Raw genomic sequence first — 20725 nt, forward strand, 5'->3', positions numbered from 1 at the left:
AGGAGGTTCGGAGGAAGACAGGAGGTGAAGAACATGCCTAAGGGAGGTGCCAGCACTTCCCTCTAAGGGGCCTGGCCAGCAACCTTGGGAACTAAGACTTCCTAGCGTCTCACCCATAGGAAGGAGGCAGCTCCGGCCCGAGGGAGAAGATGGTCTCCAAGCCCTCAGCTCCCTGGGCATCCTCTACTCCCCAGGCCCCTGGCCAGGGCACCAGATGAGCATGGCACATGCTGCAGATGCATTCAGTGGGAAGAGCTGCCAGAGCGCTCGGGTGGGGAGGAGGGCGTCGGGTCCCAGAGGGGCCTCGGGGTGGCCAGCTGCAGTGGGTGCTACATTCCTCAAAAAAGAGCAGTGGTGCTGGGAGAAGCAAAGGTGGAACAAAGGACAAGACAGAAAACTAAGCAGGGACCGCCAAGAGGCGGCCCAGGCGGGGACATGTGGGCTCGGCCCCGGGCACAGGGCTAGGCAGGACGGACTGGCGGCCACGGCCCCCATTTTTACCCCTGGACTCCGGGGGGATTGGTGCCCACACAACACTCCTTTGGGTTTCTTTTCAACAAGACACAGAGGGATGTGGATTGTAGCCCATGTAGTCACCAAGACTGACTGTACCCAGACAGATGAACAGATATAACGTGGTCACACACAGACACAGACACACACACACACACACACACACACACACACACACGCACACACTACAGTCTCCACTGCCAGCTGGGACGGGCCCAGTAGCCAACAGGCATGCAGCAGGGCAAGGGGGCCAGAAAGACACAAAGACTATGTACAAGGGAGGGGAGGCCATCAGGCATCCCTTCCCACACTACATCCTGGCCTCTTCTGGAGGTCCTTAGGAGCACGAGGGGCTGGTGGCACTCTCCAGGGAGGACTGGGACAGGCGCCTGGTGAGGGATCCAAGCGAAGAGTCTGCCACTGAGGACGTAGGGAAGAGTTTGTACCAGCCGGCGACCGCGGCGCTCAGGTCCAGCTCGTCCAGCATGATCTGGGCCATGCCCATGAAGCATTTGTGGTCCATGCGGCCGTAGTCTCCCCAGACGATCACCTGCCGGAGGGGTTGGGGGTGGCTGGTGAGACAGAGGCACTGAGCCAACTCCCTGACTCCAGGGCTCAGTAGTGGGCCCAGGAACCTGCAAGTTTCACCAGAGCACAGATGAGACAGAGAGAGCTGGAACGAAGACTGATCTGGGGCAACAGCTTACTGAGCACTTAAGATGTGCCACGGGCTCGATCCTACAGACTTCTATCTATTATCTCAATTGTTACAACCATCTAGGTAAAGGTGTTACGTATCGTTATTTTGACAAAGAGGACACTGGAGCTCAGAGAGGTTGATTAACTAACGCAGAGATATACCGCAATTGGTGGCAGAGCTGGGATGGGAACCTGGGTCTGCCTTCCAGAGCCTCCCAGCATCCCAGATGACAGCCTTCCCCATTAAGGAGCAGACTGAGAGTCCAGGACCTGAGTCATAGCTCCCAGTCGGCCGCTGGCTCATGGTGGAGCTTGGGGAGACCCCTGGCCCTCGCTGGACCTCAGCGTCCCCGTCCATAAAACTGGAAGAGGGGACTAGATGAGCTCAGTGATTTTCACACTTGTGTTTTTATCGGTGGATCCCGTTTTCAAAGCGGAATCCCAATATATGCGTGCGTGTGTGTATGGAAACAGACACCCAAGATCACCCCTTCCCCCACAGAACCCTGGAGTTCCACAGCCCTTGCCATTTGCAACTCTGAGGGCTGTTGCCATGCAACCGCCTCAGCCCAGAGGAACAGCCCTAGATGAGCAGTCGCACAGCCCAGACAGTCCTTGGCTCAGGCCTCCCCTCCGCCACCCACGTGGCCTCCGGCAAGGCCAACAGCCACAGCCACCACCGCCAATACCTAGCGAGTAGCTGTCCGTGCGCCAGGCGCTATGTGAGGCTCTTCACATGCACCTCTCGTTTACTCTTCACAACATACCACCCGCAGACCGTGATGGAGCTGGAACTTGAACCCAGGACTGAACCCAGAGCCCAGCCCCACTGTGAACTATCCCCACTTAGCCTCTCGAGCACCTCAGGCGCCTCATCTGCGGCTGGGGGTGATGATCCCTCCCTCCCAGTGCTGTTGCGGAGGGCACCGCACTCTCAGGCAGTTGGGGCGAGGTCACCTCGGCCCCGGGGGTCACCCTGGCTCTGCAAGTTACCAGCTGAAACCTCACACGGGTCACTTCCCCTTTCTGAGACTGCAAGATGGGGATCATCGTACCTACTTCCCAGGACCATCTCGAGCACAAAAGGAGGTCAGGACTGGAAAGCACTTAACACAGAGCCTGGCATGGAGCTGATGAGCAACAGACATTAGCGCCGGCTGGAAAGAGAAGGCGGCGGTCACACCCTGCTTCTACCTACCAGCAGGGCAACCTGGGGGACAGTGGAGCTGTCCCCCTGAACTCTGGTTTCCTAATGAATCAACCAGGGGCAATAACACCTCCCTGGGCTGTGAAAACAAACGTGTAAAGCACATCAATGCACCTGGGACGGTGCCCAGCACGGGACACATCATACGTGGAAGAGATCTGAAATGACAACCTGCGGTTTTTGAGGATTGCCCCATCGCACTCACCTGCAGCACCTTGCCCTGGGGCCCCTCGTCAAAGAGCAGAGCCTGCTGGTACAGGGGGTCACAGGTCTTCTTGGCGACCTTTGTCTTCTTTTTGGCCAAGCAGGCCCCATTCTCAAGCAGGTAAACCTTGATATAGGTGGCTGCGGGACGGGAGAGAGCATGATGGGAAGGGTCCAGGAGAGAATGCTATGCCCTGCTCCACCCCCTGACATCCAGCTGGCCCTGGAGGTGAGCAAGGTGAGTGGGACGAGCTGACCAGTGGACAGCAGTAGAAAAGATGGACTCAAACACTGACTCGTCCATCCTCCCCTCCCCCCAACCCTGTCCACTGGCCTTCCAGGCAAGCCAAGTCGAGAACGCGGCTCTAGGCCAAGGGGCAGCTGAGGATGTGCTAGACCCGGAGCTCAGTTGCATACCCCTCCCTGGCAGGACCCCAGATGGAAAACCCCTCTCCCTGCTGCTCTGCCTTACCTGGGAGGGATTTGGAGCCTGGTTTGGGGGTCAGGCCCCGGGCCTCAATCACTTCCACCTCCAGCTGGCCACTCCGGTCCATGATGGCAACGTGCACGTCCCCTGCAAGGGAGAACAGGGACAGTCCAGGCAGAGGCAGACGCAGGGGCAGGCCGGCCGGCTGCTGTAGAGAACGGCGTCTGCAGAGGATGCTACAGCACTGGAAAGGGCACAATATGCAAAAAATTGCATGTGCCAGGATTGCTCTGGGAGGCCACTTGAGAGCAGGCTGTGAAATACTTTGATAGGTCCCCTGAGGAGAGGCAGGGGCATGGCCCTCAGTGGGGGCCATGCTTGAGTAACAACAAATGGCTGCCAAATTCCCAGGCGAGGCTGGTTTCCTGGGGGGCTTCTCTCTCACCGAACAGGACAGCAGGTGTGGGGACAGAACTTCCGGCGTCAGGAAGAAAGCGAGGGAGGCTGTGGGCTTAGCGGCTCTTATTCACCTTCTACACGGCAGCCCTCCACCACGCCCCAAAATACATTTTGTCAAACAAATATAGACAAAATACCAGTTTGAAGAGACGCAGAGATAGGAGCTTGTGTGGGACAGGAGGCCCCTGCCTGGGAACGAGGGGCCTGTTCGTACCCTTGCCAAAGGAGGGAGGAAAGGCCGGCTTTCCTGGGAGCAGAGAGCTCAGAATTCCTCACTATGCTCCCACAAGCGATTATCTCGCTGAGGCAAGTTCTGTGTGAAGTCATGTCAGTTATTTCTAGAACTCTTCGCTTTGTTCGACACCAGTTAGCAGAATTTGAAATTATGCATTAGTCACTTGGAGCATCCTTCAAAGGAGTGCAGAATCACAAGCCTGATGCGGAAAGATTAAAATGGGCCAGACTTTGGGTTCAGCCACCCATTTTAGATACACTGAGCTATCGTGCAATTGTTTGTATTTGCATACTTGGGAAGACGGGGATTTATTACTTTCAGGAAACCTCCTGGAAGTCATCGCCCTCCCTCTAGCTATTTCTGACCTCCCCATGGGGGAGTGGGAAGGGGGAGGTCTCACTGTAACATCCCTAACAAGATGAGCAAATACAAGCCTGTCCTTTCCACTTCTGGACACCAGGCGGCACCACACACAAATGTTCTAGGCTGTGGTGGTGCAAAAGCCTTGTGGAGATGGCTGGCTCCTCTCACTGCCTCCCAGCCCCTGGCTGGGCCTAGGGCTGGGAAAAGCAGATTCCCCAGGCCCGTAAGAGCCTGTAAGCAAGGGCTGGGAATTAGCCAAATCCTACCCAAGAGCCAGAGGAGAGCTGAGGGGTCTCCGTGGACCGCCCCTCCCAGCAGACAAAGCCTCCTGTGTAAGCACATTAGAGCAAGACAGGGCAGTATGGTGGGATGGAAACCCAGCTCCACAGCTTGGCTTACGGCAGAGCACTGTCTGAGCCCAGCTCTCTCATGGGCTGTGACATCAGCACTTTGAACCTCAACACTTTGAACCTGTGAGGTCAACATCTGAACACTGTTCAAATGAAGACTGAGTCCAGATGTCTGGGGCAGACTCCTAGGTAGGACTGATGGGGAAGCTAGTTCCTGGGAGGAGCTGCTTAAAGCCAACACAGTATCTAAGAGAGGGAAAGAGGGAGGGAGGGAACCAGAGTGCAGCTAAAAGGACCAAGGGTAGACTCTGGGAAATAGGTCCTAGCTGCAAGGAAGGGAGATGAAAAAATTACTTAAAAGGCTTTTTTTTAGGTGCCAGGCACTATTAAGTAACAAGTCAAAGAAAACACACTTTCTAAGGAGTTAATGAAATACTTCACTCAAAGCACCGAATAGGAACTCAGTGAATTGTTGTTAGATTGCAGTACTAAGGCAGGTATTATTATTCCCATTTTACAGATGAGGAAATTGAGGCCCAAAGAAGGGAAGTGACATGGCCAAGGTTACACAGGGCATCAGTGGCAGAATGGACTTGGTGAACATCAATGCTGTGATGATTTTTGTTCACCGTTTTCCGCCCAGCATTCAGCACCGCCAGGCGGGTAGCAGGTGGTGGGGGGGGGGGGTGGTGCGTGGTGGTGAGGGCAGGGGTGTGCTTTAAAGCTGCTGCAGGGTAGCCAGCAGAGCAAGGCTGGCTCCCCTTGTCCTCTCTGATGAGAGACAGACTGAGGAGTGCCGGGCTCCTTCTTGGGGCACAAAAGCCGGAGTGAGGGCTGCTCTCCGCAGCTCACACTGTATCACACAGGGCCCCCACCGAGCTCACCCCTTCCGCCCTACTCGCTCTGCCCTCAAGGAGACTCACCCATTGGTGGTGTCGCCAATGTCTGTCGCCCCACAATCTGGGCTGGTCCCAGCCCATCCAGGAAATCACTAAACTGGCTTTCAGCCCCGAGCCGGGTGGTGGGGAAAATGAACCTGGAGGAAGAGGCAGAGGGGTATGAGGTGGTCTAGATAGTGAGATGCAGTGGCTTTGCCCCAAGGACACTGGGCCATGCCCCTCTGTGCCTCAATTCCCCACCCCCTACACAGTACGAGAACACTACTTTAGCTGGGAACAAACAGAACTGCTCATCTCTGCACATTGAAGAAAAATACTTTGATGTCTCTTGAGAAATAATAAAGATAATAATGTTATTCAATCCTCAAGCACCAGGATTTCTAAGATAACCCTTAGAAGGCAGGGCTTGCTGGGCACCTGTGTCCTCCCCAGGGGGGTATGGATGCCAAGAACCAGAAACATAGGCCAGGAATTTCAATGCCTGGAGCAAGTTCCGAGAACTGAGGTTTAGTTGACCATATGTTTGAAATCCAAGTCAATAATCTGAGGTGGTGCCCCAAACAGCAGCCGAGACCAAAATAACACAATTACAGGGTTGAGATAAAAGGCGAGTGATGGTGGGTGGTCCCTGGTTGTGGGGGCCTGGAAATAGTAACAAGCAAACTGACAGTGATTGAAAGTTGGCCAGACGCCAGCAGCACACTGAATGCTCAGCATACATTATATCATTTCATCCTTCTAGCCATTTCTGTGCTCCAGGGGCTATTATTCAGTTTTACAGATGAGAAAACAGAGGCTCCAAGAGGTAAGAGACTTGCCTTGACTTCAAAACAGAGAGGATGCCCAACTCATAGGGTCATGGCGGGGGGGGGGGGAGGGGGAAGATCAGGGCAGGTGATGCATGAAAGCCCCAGACAAACAGGAAACAAAAAAATGGTAGTTATTACGTTGCTGCTGTTAACATCAAGGGGAAGTGCTACTTGTTCATGTCCTCAAGCCTAGATGTTCTGGAGGTGGCCAGCAGAGAAAGGCCAGATACTAGAAGGCTGACCCGGGTCTTCTCAGGACCTACGAAGGACCGAAGTTCTAAGACCCCCTAGCATAGCCTCGGTTCCTGGCCTGAGAGGTCAGATTGTCCCAGAATGACTCCCTGTTGGAGAGTTTGGCCTTGAGTTCCCCTTGGCCAGTGACAGGCAGGGAGAAAGACACAGGACATACCCTTGTTGAAGAGGGCCTGGATCTCCCCAACTAGGAAGTTGGCTGGGCTCTACTTCCTGGGAAGGGGCGTCGAGGCCCACCCGCTCTTACTGGCCAGCAGCAATAGCCTCATACTGAATTCTGTCTGAGAAGGTTACATACATAAAGTAACAGACTCTCAAGGTCACAGAATTAGAGAGAGCGTAGAGGTTATGAAAGAAAGGTTATAGAGTCCAATGGCCCTAATTCAAATCCTGACTCCACCACCACCGAATGGCTGTGACCTGGGGTAAAGGACCTCACCCTCTTCCCATGCCTCAGTTTCTCCACCCGTAAAATGGAGTTATAATGGTACCGACATCCCCCAGTGTTGTTGTTGTGTTAAATGAGATACTATTTTTGCTCTGATAGTAGCTGGTAGATCCCAGAGTAAAAGGCACTCACCTGATGCCCTGCATACAGTAAGATGCAATAAATGTCACTGGCCATTTGCATTCATGGAAGTGGGCACAGTAGTGACATATGAGGTCACAGAATCCTAAATAATAGAGCCACAAGGTCCTAAAGTCAATGGGCCTTGATGAAGCCAAACCAAAAAATCTTAGTCATATAACCAGTTGCATAGATTTAGGAGAGACCAAGGGAATATCTAACCCAGTGACTTTCAAATTTTTAACTGTAACCCCCCCTTCCCCCCCACCCCCAGGCAACAGAAGAAATATATTTAACACCACGGACCTCTGTGTATCCATATATTAAAAAACCAAAAATTCCCAAGGTAATTCATCCTCACTCCACAGGATATGTTTGAATTTTCCATTTCTTCTTCTAATGTTGGTTTTGACCCACTAAACTGATTTTACTTCCTGCCTGAGTCACCACCCACAGTTTGAAAAACACTGATCTAGTCCAACCTCCTCCTCTAAGCCCCAGGCAAGACCACTTGCAAGAACTCCATTCATCTGAGCCATAACAATGGTTTCAGAGAAGAATTTTAGGATCACATTTTCCTTTCGAGCCCTCTCCTCTGGAGCAGGGCAGCATGTAGGTGCTGGGGGGGGGGGGGGGAGGGATAGGGGGTGGGGATGAGACATACAGATGGGATACACTGCCCTGGGGCTGCTGGGGGGGTTATTTGGAGGGGAAACAGCAGCCTGGAGCAGAGGAAGACTGGGGCCCAGGCGGCGGACGTCCAGGGGGGGCAGGGACGCAGAAGAACCCGGACATCTGGACTGGAAACCCCCACAGGAAGATTTCCCAGCCCTGCCCCTGGAGGGTGCAGGAGGGTGGGGCGGGGACCACAGTGGGCATGGGCTGCACGCACGTGCCCTCGGAGCTGTTGCTGTTGGTGCTCCCATCGGTAGACTCCCGGCTGCCCTGGCGTGTGACCCGACTCCGCATTTCCACGGCGATGCCTGTCTCTGTGCTCCGCCGGATGTTGCTGCGCAGCTTCTTGGTGGCCCCTTCTGTGACCCCCCCGAAAGCACAGAAAGGGAACAAGGTCAGATCGCTGAAGAGGCTTCGGAGAGCGTGCTGCCAAAGTCACCTCCCGGGAAGGGGCAGGATGGGCAGGACTCGAACTGGAGGCAGGGGCACAGGTGAGCTGGGGCTGCAGGGTCGGGGGGTCACCAGGTGGAGACCAGCCCTGGAGCCCTCACTCAGCCTTAACCCTGCCAGGCTCCCTGATGGCCACCTTCCCAACGCAATTCCAGCCTTTGCCCCAAATGGTTACGTGCTCTTTTCTCTTTTGGAAAGTTTGCTTTCTCTGGCATTCCCAGATTTGCTTTCCCCCTTACCCTCATGAACCCTATCACACCCCGACCTCACAATCCACCTCTGACTCTGATTCCTTCACAGAACCAATGAAAACCCCCATGTGAAGTTTAGCCACTCTCACATTAACCCACATTCTCAATGTGGGCCTGAATGTGGAAAGGGATGTGTGTGGCGGGCTGGAGGGGCCGTTAGGGAAGCAAGACTGACAGGGACCACTAGGTTGGCCTGAATTGACCTTGGCTCTGAAAGAGAGGTCTGCAGAAGAACTCCAGAAGCCATGCGGTGAGAGCTTACTCAGTGTCTCTGTACCTCATTTGGAGGGCCCTCTACCCTCACCCCAGCCCCCCTCTTGAGCCTTGCAGGGAACACGGGGCACTTTGCCTCTCCTAGCAGCGCACCATCCTGCCTGGGTTTCCATGGCAACCTCCTCAGCATTGCAGTGAGGTCCCACTAGACACCCTCTCCTCCTGGGGGTGGGGGGAGCAGAAGATGAGTGGAAGGTTTGCAGGGCTTTCCCCTGCTGGCGCTTTGCTGCCTACGGAGCTTCATAGGGAGGAAGAGGCACTCAGATAAGGACTATACCAAAGGAGCCATTTGCTGTCACTGGTTAGAGGCCTGGGCAAATGAAGAGTGGAGATGCTGACAGGGATGGGGAGGCTGGGAGTGGGGCCGGGAACACAGCCTCCAAAAGCAGTGGGGAGGGGGAGTTGGCTATGCTGGCAACCTCGTCTCTTGGTCACACCCAATGGTAAGTTGGGGAGGGGATGTTCAAAACACCAGCCTGCGCAAAGGGGAACTTTATTCCTCCTGCTTCGTCCTACTTACCTTTCAGGAAGTCCCACTGGGTGAGGGACGGCTGAGAGGGCCGGCATCACTAGCAGATGGGATGGGGGTCCTGGGAGTGGGGATGGGCTGGTGGTGAGGAGGAATGTCTTCTCTGAAACCACCCCAGCTTCTGGGATATTGGAATAGCTACTATCCATGAGTCAATGAGACCGCTGATATGACTGTCTGTTTGCCGGCCTGTTTCTCTCCCCCCCCCCACCTCTCTCTCTCTCTCTCTCTCTCTCTCTCTCTCTCACACACACACACACAGTCACTTTAGCTCATGTGTATTTCTTTCACATTGACATAAGCAGATATACATGAGTGCTAATGATCACACGTATGAGTACAGTGATCTCACACACCAGGTCACGTATGCTCATATAATGGGCACACAGTCACAAATGGTCCTACCAGGTCTTAGTCATACGTACACATGACATACTCTGCCACGGACATGTGACCTTCATGCCCTAACACTTGGAGTTGAACCCATCCACTCAATCACACACATAGATACAAACTCATAAATGGTGTGTGACCCACCACACACACAGGGCAATAACAGTGGGTGTAGGGGACTCACGGTGTCCCTGGCTCCTAACTGCCACACCCCCCCTAACCCAGTTAAGAGTCAGAGGGTCTGTGGGAGCTGCACTTTACCCTCCCTTCTCATATCCCCCCCAACAATACACACCCTAAGCTGAAGCCAGAGCCTCACCACCCCATGGCCTCAATCCCCCCTCTTCTACAACTTGAGAAGCTTTGACCCAGTTGGGAGAAAATTTACCTTCTTTGACCTACCCAACCCACTACGAGCCCCTGGGAAGGGTGTCACAGAATCCTGAAGTGTTGGAGACACCTCGCTGACCTCCCACTGCCATAGATGGGGAGCCCAAGGTCCACATGCTCATAGGGCTGGGGCCAGACCCCAGGCCCACACTCTCCCAGTCTACTGATAGCCAACTTTTCACCCCCTCCAGCAACTCCACAACGATTTGAGAGGTGATTCAGCAGAGATTCAGTTCTGTGTCTTCTGAGTGGGGAGAAAGTTCTTGCAACATCAGAGAAAATTCCTCTACTGGTTTGATACTTGTCCAGTCTGAATTCTGTCCATCTGGGGAATAACTTTATGTAGCCTCTCTCTCTTTAGAGAACTGGGTTCCTTGCAATAGTTCTGTGGTTCCTGGAAATTGAAAGACTCAAGGAACTATCCCATCTGTCCCACCACATAGAAGGAAGAGGCAGTCGGAGCGCTCAGCACCACTCACAGGGCATCTCCTGGAAGGGTCCTGAGTCCTCTCCCCACCTTGACCCAGAGCCCAGAGCTGAGGTGGGAAGAGCTGCTGTCCCTGGTACTGAAAAGAGGAGCTCCATTTGGGCAAGGGCTGGAATAGCCCAGGGTGGGCCCTGAGTAGACCCAGCCTAAGGCCAGGCCAGAACCCACCTATGTCCTAGGACCCTAAAACTCTGACCCTACCTTCATCATTGCTCCCACAACTTACAGAATGTTATATATAGCCGGAAGCTGGGAGACCATCTCTATAGTTCCATTTTATAGAAGAGGAAATAGAGACCCAGTGGAAATGTGACTTTCCCAAGGACCCACGGGGAGTTACAGAACTAGAATGAAACTCTGAAGTTTCGGGGTGAGTTTCTTCAAGGCCACTTTAGGAAAATGTGAGGAAAAAACTGGAAGGGGCAGGCCGGAGGCAGGAGAATTAGAGAGGAGGCTGGGGCAATAGTCCAGGCTAGATATCATGGGTCCTGAACTAGGACAGAGGAGGAGATGGGTGGGGCTGGAGCCAATGCAGAGTATGGACAGATCAGGAGGAAGGAAGCTGCTGGGAAGGGCAGACCTAGAGCTCAGAAGCTGGGGTCCAAGAGAGGAGTTCTCCCCACTTCACACAGCCCAGCCCTTCAGGGAACTGAGCCATCCCATCTGGGGGCAGCAGGGGCACCCTGCTAGGATCTTTTCCCAGAACCGAGTTTCCAGAGCCAGTGCGAGGTAGCCCATACATCCCCCTGGGGCCAGACTCTCCTACCCAGAAGGGGGCTCCAAGTTGGGACACTGGCAACCTCAAGACTGGGGAGAAAAAAAATGGAAAGAAAGAATTAGAGATGGGAGAGGAGTATGCTACTGGTGAGAGGCAGAGTTGTGGGGGCTAGAGAACTCACTTCTTGTTGGGTCCTACTGTGTGGCCATGGGTAATAATAATACCAACAATTTACCAAGTATCTATTATGTGCTGGCATGAGGCTGAGTGGCTTTGCATATCCTGTCTCATGTAATTCCCTGGAAAGTCTGCAAGACAGGTATCATTGTCCTTATTCCACAATCAAGGAAGCAAGCTCGGAGAAGCGAAGTAACTTGCCTGAGTCACCCAACTAGTAAATGACAGGGTGTGGCTCTGAAGGCCAACTTGAAGTTGTTCTTCAGGAAAGTGCCTTCTCCTCTCCAGGCTCAGATGCCTCATCGATAAAATGAGTGTAGGGGACTAGATGATCCCAAGGGGCCCTCCCTGCTCTCCCAATCGGAGATTGGATGATTCACAGAGAATTTTGGTTAAAAGGGCATCTGGGCAATTCTCCTGGCTCAGGCCCCAGGCCTTCAGCTGTACCCATGCATACCATGGAGACAAGTGATCCAGAAGCCTCACCGTCATTCATCTCCCCTCGAGGCCTGAGATCTTCTTGGTGTTTACTCCAGTCCCTGCCTGTTGACTGTGGAGTCTGGGTAGGTGGACAGCCCCAGGCAGATCACCAGAAGGTCTCCCAGTGACTCAGGCCCCAGCCCTGACCTTGGAAAACCATCTGTTCAAATCACTTCGGGCATGAAGAAGCCTTTGGGTCTGAAGCTGAATCAGCCAGATTCCTAAAGCCAGACTCCTGGAGCCCAATACCTCCTCAACCTCCTAATCTTAATCCCCCAACCTTAATCCCACCCCTTGGTTCTGTGCCAGCCGAACTCCTGGATCCCCATCCCCCTGATTCCCTAGCACCAGGCCCACACTGCAAACACAGAGGCCATGCCTCCTGGGCCACTGATAACCTGAAGCCCCCTCCCCATCTAACATTTCTCTGAGCTAAAAAACACACTGTAGCTTGATTGCTGGAAAAGACCATCCCACGTGCTCCTGTGAAGGGCTTTGTAAAAATCTATTTTAAGGCCTGGAAAAGTCTCCCACCCTCAACTGGGAGTCTTGATGAGCATTCTCTCTGGATCCTCCGGCGCCCCCGCCCCCTCACCACCCCCATCCAGCTGCCTATTTGAAGGTTTCCTGGGGAAGTTGTTACTCTGAACAAAATAAGCAGGAAGAGATTTTAAAACAAAACCAGCTGGTGTCTGGGCTGATGCCACAAAGTGAGGAGGTCTTGGGAGGGGAGGGCTGGCTCCTCCTCCGTGATGTGGGGTCCAGGGTGACTGTGTGTGACAAAGTGGGTCACCCCCCAGTCCGAGCATCACTAGGACTCCAAAACTAGGTGGCTGAGAAAATACGTTTTTCAGGATGTAGCTGTTAAGGCATGTGTGAATGTGGCTTTGGGAGGTATGTGCGTATACGTATACACGTGCGACATGTTTCTGTGACCATGGGCTGTTGTGTGTGTGCGTACGCGACTGTGCTTCAGTGATCTGGGTCTGTACATTACTACTCAGAGGAGCGTGCTTGTGTGATTTGCATGACTGGCTTTATTGTGACCATGTACAAGCGTGAATGACTGCAGTATGATTTCCTGGCAGTAGGGGTGAGTCACCTGAGCAAGTCAGCACACACCGTATGACGATACAAGGTGTGTGTGTCTCTCTTGTGACTTGGTGATGTGTAGCCGCATTCCTGCGGCTATTTGTACTTGGGAAATTCAGAGAATGCAGGTGAGACCGTATCCTGTGGATGCGTGTCTGTGAAGCCGTGCCACTTAGCACAGTGCCAGGAATACGGTGGCTGTTGAATGCGTAAGGGTGCGCACGGAGGCAGCACAGCGTAAAGTTCAGGAGCATGAACCCCGCAGCCCGGCTGCTTTGAATTCAGGCTCCAGTAACCCGCTTGCTATGTAGTTGGGGGCATCTTACTTCCCTTCTCTTGCTTCAGGATCTGCCTCATGGAGTTTATGGGGATCCAATGAGTCAGGACACGTACTGGCCCCAGAGTAGCAGCTGGTATATGGTAAGTGCTATATAAGTATTTGTAGGCATGAGGACACCCCCTGGGTGCCCTGTCATTGCAAGGTACCCCACCCCACCCCCTCCGTGTCCCACGTCCCCTCACCAGACTGGGGGAGCTGGAGTGTGCTCTTGCTCCACTGAGTCAGGCCCACGATGGCCACCATCTTGGCCCCAAGGCTGCTGCGCCGCTTCTTGGCCGTGGTGGTCCCGGTCCCACCCCCAGCCTGCTGGGAGCCACAGATTTCACCGCTGATGCTGGAGCTCCGAACCACATTCCTGGAGGCCGCGGCCGAGGCCGGACCAGGCTCCCCGTTAAACATGGTCTGAGGGGCGGCAAGGCCTCAGGCAATCCTGTGAGGGGAGGGCAGGAAACAAAGGGGTGCCACATCAGGCCCTGGGGCCACTCTACGGCAGCCCGCCACTTCCTAGCTGTGTGACCTTGGGCAAGTCACTTGGCCTCTCTGAGGCTGTGAGGATTAAACGAGTCAATAAACGTAAAGCGTGTGCACAGGGTCTGGCTCAATAATGGAACTGTTCCTATTAGCACATGGCTATCCTGGCAAGTGACCTGGTTTGGCCAGGTCAAGGCAGAGGCTGTGGAGTCATAGGGCCCACTCTTGAATTCCAAAGGCCTCTACACACTGGCTGTGTGATCTTGTGACCAAGCACCTCGCGGCTTCAGTGAACACCTCAGCAAAACGAGAAATAAAAGCACTCACCTCACAAGACTGTCGTAAGGATTAAATTAGAGCATGTGAAGGCGCCAAAACAGTGCCAGGCACGGAGTAAATAGTAAGTGTGATTATTGTCATGGCCAATAATAAGAACAGAGACAGCAAGACTGGCCCCAGCCTGTGGGGTCGGGGTGGGGGTGGCGGCTCCGGAAGGGGCCCTCCTGCTGGAAGGGATAGCACAGAAAAGTAGAAAGAAGCAGGCACAGGTCGCCCTGAAGCCCACCACGGAGTGGCGGCCCCTGGAGGCGTTTTGATCTGATTTCCTCCCAGTCTCTTTTCTATGCATTTTTAAAAATAATTGAACTCATAGTGCAAATACAATTTTGCATCCTGGTATTTTTCATTTAACATCATATCACAAGCATTTCCCACTGTCGTGAACGCTTGGTATACATGTTTTAACACCACCATAATATTTCATTGTATAGAGGTAGCATAATTGACTTAAGTATTTCAATATCGTGACCTCTTAGATCGGGTCTGACTTCCTCCTCTGTCTCCCGTCTTCTTTTTTTTTTTTTTTAATGTTTATTTATTTATTTTGAGAGAGAGAGGAGAGGGAGGGCAGAGAGAGAGAGAGAGAGAGAGAGAGAGAGAGAATCCCAAGCAGGCTCTATGTGGTCAACACAGAGCCCAACACAGGGCTCCATCTCACAAACCATGAGATCATGACCTGAGCCAAAATCCAAGAGTCGGAGGCTTAACCTACTGAGCCACCCAGGCGCCCCCTCCTGTCTTTTAAACATCACTCAACACTGCTTTGATCTACTTATTTCCTTAGGATTGAGTCCCAGAAACAGAGTCACTAGGCTGAGTGTGGATACCGCTAGGAGCCTCCCCAACAGCCACACTCCCTTCCTGCTTCTTGACAGAGCGCTGGTTTTGTGCAGCCACCACCCCATCCCATTTCAGAGGCAGATCCTGATTAGTTCAAGCCAATCAGTGAGCGGCCCTCATCTTGGTAACTCGTACTGGTACAAGGGCAGGCATATGACTAAGTTGGCCCGATCTGACTTAAGGGGAAGATTTGGATTCCATGCTTACCAGCGAAGTGGGGTCTCTCTCCCCACTTCTTCCCTCAAGACTCTTCCCCCTAGAGAGGGCCCAGTCCCAAGAGGAATCCAGTGTTGTCGAGTGCAGCACAGCACAGACAGAAAGGACCTCGGCCACCCTGGAGCCTGCTTTTCTCTGGCCTTCCGGTTATGTGAGATAATGTGTTTTCCACTGCTTAACCCAATTTGAATCAGTGGTCTCAGTTACATCCCAAAGCATCCTACCTGATACCAAGGACATAAACATTTCTCTGATTCTTGTAAAATATTGCCGAATTCCTTTCCAAAGCTGGGTTCAAAAAATATCGAAGCCCCCCCCAAATTTCAAGGCCTGTGCAGAGTGCCGAGGATACAGCAGCGGCGAGCCAGGCCGACTTGGTCCTGCCCGCTCAGAGCCTCCAGTCCAAGAGAGACAGACAGCGAGTGACTGATTATGTAATTAAATATTAAATCGGATTGTTCTGATGAGTGCTAGGGAAGACAGAGGGCATTGGAAGCCACTCTGGGGGAGCTGGGTGGCTCAATGTTGCACAGAGATGGGATCTCCAGCTATCGGCCTCTACAACTTGGCTGAAGGTCCAATGCTGCAGCAGGTGCCCTCTGCTCAGAGTATGGGAAAAACGGCTGCTCCAGCAGGCTCTGCACACAGCCCTTCCCAGCTCTGTCTCAGCCTACAGAGCTCTTCCCAGGGCAGCCCATCTCCGGTCACTTTGCTCGACCCTCTGCTCTCAGCCCTGTCACCCTGAGGGAATCTGCCTTTTCAAAAGGACATAGTTGAAGTGTCAGGTCAGGGGAGAAGGAGGGAGGAGGGAGGATGCCACTCTAGAGGATTTCAGCCCCCAGGTAGCTGTAAACGGTGGCCACTTGGCCTCCTGGTCAGCATGGCTCCTGCCAACCAGGCAGATTAGGGCTGACAGTGGGGATGAGTCAAAGCTGTGTTCTCCCTTCTTTGTGGTTGTCTGGACTGTTTTCGCTCACCCTGTGATGTACACAGAGTCCCGGATTGTATTTCTCCATCCATCCCCCGTTAACCTTGCAGCTAATGGAAAGTCCCCCTGGACTTGGGCCTATGATGATCTCTTCTCTTCAGTTTCCAATTCTAGTGCCAATTTGTGTGGTTTTTTTTTGGGTACCTGCATGGTCTTTTGGTGAATGGTGGGAGAGGGCTTCCAGCGTAAGCCTAACTTACTCTTTAAAGTATTGTTGTTAGGGGCACCTGGGTGGCTCAGTCATAAGCGTCTGACTCTTGGTTTCAGCTCAGGTCATGATCTAGTGGTTTATGAGTTTGAGCCCTGAGTCGGGCTCTATGCTGGCAGTGCGGAGCCTGTTTGGGAGTCTCTCTCTCCTCTCTCTGCCCATACCCCACTCGTTTTCTCTCTCTCTCTCTCTTTCTCAAAATAAATAATAAAATAAACTTTAAAAATGTTTAAATTATTTGTGTTAGGTGTATGGTAATCTCCACGTCACAGATCAGAAAAGTCAAGGCCTTGCCCATCCTACTTGGCTACGAAATGGCAACACCTGGACTCGAACCCAGGTCTCCTCTTCCCACAAAGATGTGAACACGCTCAGCAGTTCCTGCCCCATCAACCCAGACCTCACCCAAAGGTGTAGGCCCATCCCTCTCACTCAGGCTTTGCCCTGGGTCTCCGGCTTTTTGAAAACTCTGCAAGAAAATTATCCCTGATGAGAAAAACCTCTCTGGGCCAGGTTTCCACAGCAGGCACAAGCATCTGGGGGCAGTAGAAACCCCACCCAGACACAGCTGGAGAAGGAAGCGCTTCCCTAGCGCAGCCTACAGGCAGCTCAAGATTATCACTCCCAGGGGTTGAGAAGGGAAGAAAGTATGGGACAAAATTCCTGACCCTGCCAACCCAGGGGCTCATGTTTCCTCATGAATAATGAATGACATTGACAAGCAGATGGTTTGACATCCAGGACTCTGCACCATCTGGAGCCACTTTCTCATCTTTAACTACCCAGGGATCACCCAGAGGGGCCTAGAGAGCTGGTGAATGCTTCAGAGGGCCCAGCCAGATAGGCCACCCTCAAGGGGACAGGAGGAACCAGACCCAAAGCAGTGGACCCAAGGTCTTAGGGCCTGACCTCTGGTGCAGGAGTGCTGGGCAGGGCAGCCTGGGAGAATGAAGAATCAGAAAGTGGGATTAGAATGCCTATGGATTCTTTGTGTCACTTTCTCTGGGCCTTGGTTTCCTCATCTGTGTGTAAAACGAAGGGGTTGGATTAGGTGATCTCTACAAGTCCTTGTAACTGGAGAGCAGAGCCTAAGAACACATTCTGCATTGGCAGAATGGGGGCTCTGGCTGCTTCTCTGACAGTCTAGTTCAAGAGGGATAAGACAGAGGGGCACCGGGGTGGTTCAGTCGGTGAAGTGTCTGACTTCGGTTCAGGTCATGATCCCATGGTTCGTGAGTCCAAGCCCCACATCAGATTCTGTGCTGTCAGTGTAGAGCCTGCTTGGGATTCTCTCTCTCTCTCTCTCTCTCTCTCTCTCTCTCTCTCTCTCTCTCTCTCCTTCTTTCTCTGTCCCTCCCCCACTCGTTCTCTCTCCCCCACCCCCAAAATAAATAAATAAACTTAAAAAAAAAGAGGGGTATGGGGCACCTGGGCGGCTCAGTCAGCTAAGCGTCTGACTTTGGCTCAGGTCATGATCTCACAGTTCGTGAGTTCGAGTCCTGCGTCGGGCTCTGTGCTGACACCTCAGAGCCTGGAGCCTGCTTTGGGTTCTGTGTCTCCCTCTCTCTCTGCTCCTCCCCCACTCATGCTCTGTCTCTGTCTCTCAAAAAAAAAAAAAGGTTTAAAAAAGGGGGGGGTAGACAGAGAGACAGAGCCAGCCACCTGGCCCCCATGTAAGTCCTACTTATAGCGCCCTCTGAGCCATGAGACCACAGGGACGGGGAAGGGGCAGCAGGCAGAGATGGGGGCAGAGTGTGAGGGGCCAGCAAGCCACAGAGCACAGCATCTCACATATTGGTGGTTCCAAGAGATTGCTAAATGACCTATATCCTTTCTACAAAAGTCACTTCAACAATTCTCTGCCTCTGAGCAGGACTGTCCCTTTCCCAGCCCAGTTCATGGCACCTCAAGGAAGGGAGCCCTTCTTCGCCGGGTCACAGACACCTCACTCTGGAGTTCTCTCCGCTGACCCCCATCTACTGCCACAGCAGCATCTACTACTATGGCTCGGGTGTCCCCTCCAGGGACGAGTCCTACTGTCCCCACTCCTGCCAAAGCTCCATGCCCGCAGATACCTTCCAAGCTTCCCAAGCAAGGAGGCTAGTGTTTTCTTTCCAGTTATGGATGCTTGGCCTCTACCCTGGAGTCACAGTACCCTAAGCGCTCCCCAGACCATCTCTTGAATCCTGACAGGGGTTTCAGAGCTCTGCCAGGCTACCCAGGTCCCTCATGTGTCTAACCAGATCATAAGCCTGTTTTGAGAGTCAAACAGGGCCATCCAAAAGCCCAACATAAACCTAGCTACCCACTCTTTCAACAGGAGAGACCAAGGAATCTGTCACAGGGTGATGGACTGGTAGATTGGAAGGGATGGCAAATAACTGAGGCTCTTACCACCTCTCTCCTTCTCCCACCCACAGCAGACATCACTAATCCATCTCTTTCCCACCAAGGACAGATTTAACCTCAGAATCCCTCTCAATACAGCTCCAGCACCAATTGGTGAAAAGTGGCCCGTGATTTAAAACAGATTTGCCAACCCCATTCCAGCCTGAGTCTTTCATTTTGCAGAGTGGGAAATCAAGGCCCAGGGAAAGAGACACATCCAGGGTCCCACAGGAAGTTGGTGACAAAACTAGAGCTCCAACCCAATTCTCCTAACTCCCAGGTCCCACATCACCTGGCAGGTGCTTCCTCCCCACTTTGAAGAAAACCCAAACTCACCCAACTGATGAATCTGAGCGTGGTGTTCCACATCACAGGGGGCTGTGCCCCTACCAACAGCACACCCCTAGGGCATTTACACGAGGCTTCTGCTAACTTCTGCCCAGACACCAGTTTTCAAGAAAGGAGGTGAAGGCAATCAGGGTAGCTTCTAGGAGGAGGTGATGTGATAAGAGTCTGGAAGGAAAGAGGGGAGTTTAGAGGAAGGGCTAGTGAAAACATCTATCCTTAAGGGCTTCCAGGAGCTTGCAGAGTTAAGAGACAGACTTCTGAGATGGCTGTGGGATGTTGAGCAAATCATTTAAACTCTCTGATTCTGTTTCCTACTTTGTAGAAAGCATCTCAACTCCTGGGTCCCCGAATCTGCCTGTAGGCACGTTAATGTCAAACTGCCGCTGAAGCCCCACCCATAATTTTACGACTTTTAACACACGAGGGACAAATGGAGGTCCAACGGCTAAGGAGCTCTACATCTTACTCTTTCTTCCTCAGTCCTTCCTCCCACTGAAGGGATGTCCCTCCCCAGATACTGTGAGATACCCCGGGATGGGGGGTGGAGCACTTCTGGCTCCACCCCCAGCCATGTGACCCCGAACAAGTCATTCAGCCTGTCTGAACTTCCGTCTCCTCTTCTGTGCGGGGGGGGGGGGGGGGGGGGGGGGGGGGGTCTACTTGCCACCTGGACGCAGCCCCACTTTCCAGGCTGGACTTGGTGTCGGATGGGATAACGAGGAGCAGGAAAACGCTGATTAAAAACACAGGCTTTGGAGGCAGACCTACTTGGTTCAAAACCTAGATCTGTCACTTGCAAGCCGTATGACGCCGGGCAATTTCCTTAACAACCCCCGCCCCCCCCCCCCCCAGCCTACTGCTCCTCACCACTAGAGTGGGGATAATAATGCCTGCCTTAGGATTATTAGACGAGATGCTACAAAATAAGGATCGGTAACGTGCTAAATGCTCGGTTGGCCAACTACACTGTTACCACTCATAATGGTGCCCTTGTTAACAGGGAAGGACTGTGTGGGTGTCAGTGCTCATTGGGCCGGACTGCGCACCGGGTGCAACCACTTCATGGGAAGGCTCAGAGACCGAGAGGATCACCTCTCACCTGCTTCCCCCCAGAGTGCAGGACAGCGTGGGATGTGGGTCCCTGTGCCTCTCAGTTGAGGTGGGAGCTGGCACGTGAAACTGTGCTTTTCTTTGCCAGCCTCTCAGCTCCTGGGCCCTCACTGGGTGCTGGGTCTGACTTTTGAGGGCCCCGACCCAATCCCGGTCCACCACCAGGGCTTCCCGCTACATCTCCCGTACCAATCTGTGTCCATGTCAGGGGCCAGTGTCTGCATCCACAGAAGGGGAGAAGGGTTCTCTTTTTTTCTAGCCCTGCTTTACCCCACCCCCAGGAAAAGATGGGCGGGTGACAAGGCTGGCATATGGTGGGGGAGGCAGGCTGGGCTGAGGGAGCACACCCAGCTTGCATGGGGAGCACCATGCCAGGTCTCCTCCTGATTATGTGACCTTTGTCTCCCCCAAGCCAGACTCACATGCACAACACTATACACACACAGGGGGAGACACAGGGCACTGAGTTTCAAATGTGTGGTCACACACCATACCGACCCAGACGGATGATATACACTTAAAAGACATAATCCCCTACGTACACAGACAGGCACATGCACCCCCAAGACAAAGGTGC

At 53.2% G+C, this 20725-nt stretch overlaps 1 protein-coding gene across 2 annotated transcripts in view; it reads right to left on the bottom strand.

Annotated features, from left to right (window-relative positions):
- Positions 1 to 623: 623 nt before the first annotated feature.
- The window catches only part of RIMS3 (regulating synaptic membrane exocytosis 3), a 35034-nt gene continuing 14932 nt past the window's right edge, over positions 624 to 20725 (bottom strand). Inside the window, exons 1-8 of one of the 2 annotated variants that reach the window (XM_042996782.1) lie at positions 19706 to 19846; positions 19027 to 19203; positions 13423 to 13670; positions 7878 to 8019; positions 5381 to 5493; positions 3096 to 3197; positions 2625 to 2764; positions 624 to 1063 (exon numbers count right to left, since the gene is read on the bottom strand). In XM_042996782.1, coding sequence (XP_042852716.1) covers positions 851 to 1063; positions 2625 to 2764; positions 3096 to 3197; positions 5381 to 5493; positions 7878 to 8019; positions 13423 to 13639 — 927 coding nt within the window. In that variant the 5' untranslated portion in view covers positions 13640 to 13670; positions 19027 to 19203; positions 19706 to 19846 and the 3' untranslated portion in view covers positions 624 to 850. Of the gene's footprint in view, positions 1064 to 2624; positions 2765 to 3095; positions 3198 to 5380; positions 5494 to 7877; positions 8020 to 13422; positions 13671 to 19026; positions 19204 to 19705; positions 19847 to 20725 lie in introns of those variants that run through there. The other variant, XM_042996781.1, reaches the window with a different exon arrangement.

The sequence above is a fragment of the Panthera tigris genome, chromosome C1 (genome assembly GCF_018350195.1).
Source record: "Panthera tigris isolate Pti1 chromosome C1, P.tigris_Pti1_mat1.1, whole genome shotgun sequence".
NCBI lineage: Eukaryota > Metazoa > Chordata > Mammalia > Carnivora > Felidae > Panthera > Panthera tigris.